At 42.8% G+C, this 3545-nt stretch overlaps 1 protein-coding gene across 2 annotated transcripts in view; it reads right to left on the bottom strand.

The window, feature by feature from the left end:
* The window catches only part of LOC102495700 (calcium-binding mitochondrial carrier protein SCaMC-1), a gene marked incomplete at its 5' end in the record, with an annotated part of 31229 nt that overhangs the window by 4843 nt on the left and 22841 nt on the right, over positions 1-3545 (bottom strand). For both annotated transcript variants that reach the window (XM_014588196.2, XM_027772279.1), the window contains 2 exon segments: positions 1359-1509; positions 2339-2506. In XM_014588196.2, the coding sequence (XP_014443682.1) occupies positions 1359-1509; positions 2339-2506 (319 nt within the window).

The following is a 3545-nucleotide window of genomic DNA, read 5'->3' on the forward strand; positions in this document are numbered from 1 at the left end:
TCTTTCTTTCTCTCTCTCTCTCTCTCTCCTCTTCCCCCTCTCTCTCTCTCTTTCTTTCTCTTTTTGTAGAGGTTCAGGGCATGTGTGCTTGCCAGAGAGAGGGACAGAGACAGTAAAAAGAAAAGTGAGAAATCACTTCCTGGGGGGAATGGCCACACTGTAATCCCTTCTTCTCCATTCCCCTCCTGGTATCTTGGGCTCACACACACAAGTCCAGCATGAGTTTTAATCCACGGGGTCCAGGACTCTAACACAGCCATGTGGGAGTCCAGTGATGTAGTCACTACACCACCTGCAGCCTCCCCCCACAGCTTATACTTTTAAGGCCTGCCATCAACACGATTTAAAAAAAAAAAACAAAAAAACAACTTACTGTTTATATATAAAGCACACATAAACATACAGTATACATGTATACATGTAGTATATCTGTGACATTAAAATTTCATAAAGATGAGGCTAGCAAGTCGTGTTGTGATTAAGGCACAGACTTCCACATGGCCAACCACAGTTGGAGTCCCAGACCTGGCAGCTTGCTTTCTCACTTTCCCTTTTTCAGTCTAACTCTCTCTGGTAGAATTGAAAAATTAAGTTAAACAAATAAATAATTCTTAAAAACTTTCACAGGGACCAGCAGTTGGCATAATGGCTATGTCGCTGGACTCCCATGTAGTCAACCGCGGTTTGAGTCCTGGACCCGGTGGCTTAAGCTCACGCCAGGCATGTGTGCATGCGTGCCCAAGATCCCGAGAGAAGAATGGAGGAGAAGGTATTGCAGTGTGGCCATCCTCCCGGGGGGTGATTTCTTGCTTTCTGTCTCTCTGTCTCTCTCTTTCTGGCAAGTGCACAAGCCCTACAGCGAAAACCTCTCCCAAAATTTTTTTTTAAAAAATAAAAAACTTTCACAAAGAGGGAGTGATCAATAAAAAAATTTCTGGAAAGAACCCTTAGGAAGGCAATCATGAAAAAAAAAAAAAAAAGGCTGGAAGAAATACTGTCTTAAAACTACACTCTGCAATACCAGTAGATGGCATAATGGTTATGTCACTGGACTCCACACAGTTGACCACGGTTCGAGTCCCAGACTTGAAGGCTTGAAACTCATGCTGGGTGTTTGTGCGTGTCCAAAATCCTGGGAGGAGAGTGGAAGAGAAGGGATTTTGGCATGGCCATCTCCCCACTGAGGGGTGATCTCTCACTTTCTGTCTGTCTTTCTCTCTCTTGGGAGAGTATATAGCCGATAGCAAACATCTCTCTAAAAAAGAAAACTACACTCTGCAGTCTCAGCAGAGCTTGAAGTTCCTAAGGTGTATTACTGATGCACTTTTATCCGTACCATTTGTTAATCAAATCCTCACCTTGAGCCTGCATGCGCGTTCTCACCAAAGCCAGAGGGTAGCTGGCCAGCTGCCCACAGGTGCTGGACAAGGCACCACATCCCAGCAGCACCATAACGCCGGGGTTTACAGAATCTTTTGCAAAATTATCTAGCCAATGGGACTTCAAGAGCTGCCGGAGAAACAGAAGAAAAATCATGTAAAGCTAACTTTACAATTGCTTTTGCCCATTTCGCAGCTGTCCTCAGTCCCTGTGAAAAACAGGCCACATTTCTGCAAGATGCAGCAGCATGGCATATCCCCAGGAGCAGCAGGCACTGTAAGGGGCAGTAGCTCTGCAGGAAACAGGGACGTGGGGACGTCATCAGGATATCAGGAAGCATGATGTCTGCACTGGTTGCTCATTTTCTTCTAAACAAATATGAAGATCAAAGCATACCAAACGTGGCATCTACTGGATATTAATAAAACACTACTGCTAAATGTCTCTCATTGTATACTTTACACAGACATCATTTCATCTGGTCCCTACAAAAACTCTGACATGAATCCATTATTCTGATTCTAGAAATGAGGAAAATTTGTCTCAGTGGAGCTTTGTAAACAAGGGCTCAGAAGGTGTGCTGATCCATAGGCTGTGCTTGTCCCTTATCACGCCAGGTCCCTGCATTTCATTAGAAGGCAATAATTGTGTGTGTGTGTGTGTGTGTGTGTGTGTGTGTGTGGTTTTTAGACAAGTATTTCTCCCTGTATTTCACACCCCCTCCCATATGTTTTAAACTCCCTCTGGATTATGCACAATACTGAATGCAATGTAAATGCTACGTAACTTCATTGTTCTATATTGGTTCAGGAATAACTGCAAGGAAAAGAAGTGTGGGCCCAGGCAAGGTGGCACAGGTTGTGGGGCCGACTTTATGTCGACTTTATATAAAGCCAAGTTCTAACAATGACAGTAACTTGATTACACTTTCAGGTTTAAAGCATTGCTCTAAACTCACCTCGTACACAGCAAGGTCTATGCCTGCGTAAGGTATGATGCCTAGTAAGTTAGGGACGTAACCTTTGTAGAAAGCTCCCAAGCCTTCGTGTTTTAAAATCTTCTTGGCACAGTCGTAGAGCCCAGAGTACTGTCCAGTTCTGCCTACAGCCAGCCTTGTTTTCATAACCTGGACATGAGAGAACATAAGAAAACGGTACTGTTCATATCAACTCTACCATCATGGACTCCAAAAGAAATAATTTTACAGACATCGGACACCACGCACATACGGCCATTCAAATGACTGTCGAATGTGTTGACATATTCCCTCTCACACATTACCTCAACTGAGGAGCTAAGAACCATTAACTGCGAAGAGGATGTGAATGAGGCCAATGACAAAGGGAATGGAGACAACATTTTGCTGTATTAAAACTGACCTGACCAGTGACCAGTTAGGTATGGAAGATGAGGCTAGTGATAGTCTAAGAGTTAGTGTAAATCTTAGAACATGGGATAGGGGATCATCGAGATGGAGGATGAAACAGGAAGATGAGATACTGACTTAGGATACCTTTTTGAGAGGTATGTGGAATGATGAACTATTATTAAGATGATGCAAAGAAAGCTTTATTAACATGCATTTGGCAAAGTGGTAAAAGTTAAGGGTGTATCTTGCTTTGGTCTTATTAGTTATTTAAAAAAAACTGTTCTAGCAATAAAGACATCCACATCTATAGTATTAAAACTGCAGTTGGCAAATTTTATCTATAAAGGTCAAATAGTAATTATTTTCATCTTTGCAGGCCTACAATGTCAGGTTGCGTGTTGTTTTTGTTTTTCTTTACCCATCTTTTATAAATATGAGAGCTGAAAGCCATTCTCATTCTGAGAGTCCACAGGTGTGTGGTTGGTCAACCCACACTCTACTGGAAGGATGTCTAGTTAGGATTAGCATCGTATAATCAAATCCTGAGGAGCCATTATTAAACATATGGTACAGAAGCTTTTTGGAGAGGAAAGGGAAGTACAGTTCTCATCAACACCATGGCAGTGTGCCTCTGAATGGCCCCAAGATCCTTGTTTTCTGGCATTCATCCCTAGTGTAGACTCCTCCCACATTCCACCTTGGCTGGCCTGTGTGACCAGAGGAATACAGCAAAGTGATGAAGACTGCATTTTCCATCCTAGACATTCTCTCTCTCTTTTTTTCTGTCTCTCTTTCC

Source organism: Tupaia chinensis, unplaced genomic scaffold (assembly GCF_000334495.1).
Source record: "Tupaia chinensis unplaced genomic scaffold, TupChi_1.0 Scaffold000270_1, whole genome shotgun sequence".
Taxonomy (NCBI): domain Eukaryota; kingdom Metazoa; phylum Chordata; class Mammalia; order Scandentia; family Tupaiidae; genus Tupaia; species Tupaia belangeri.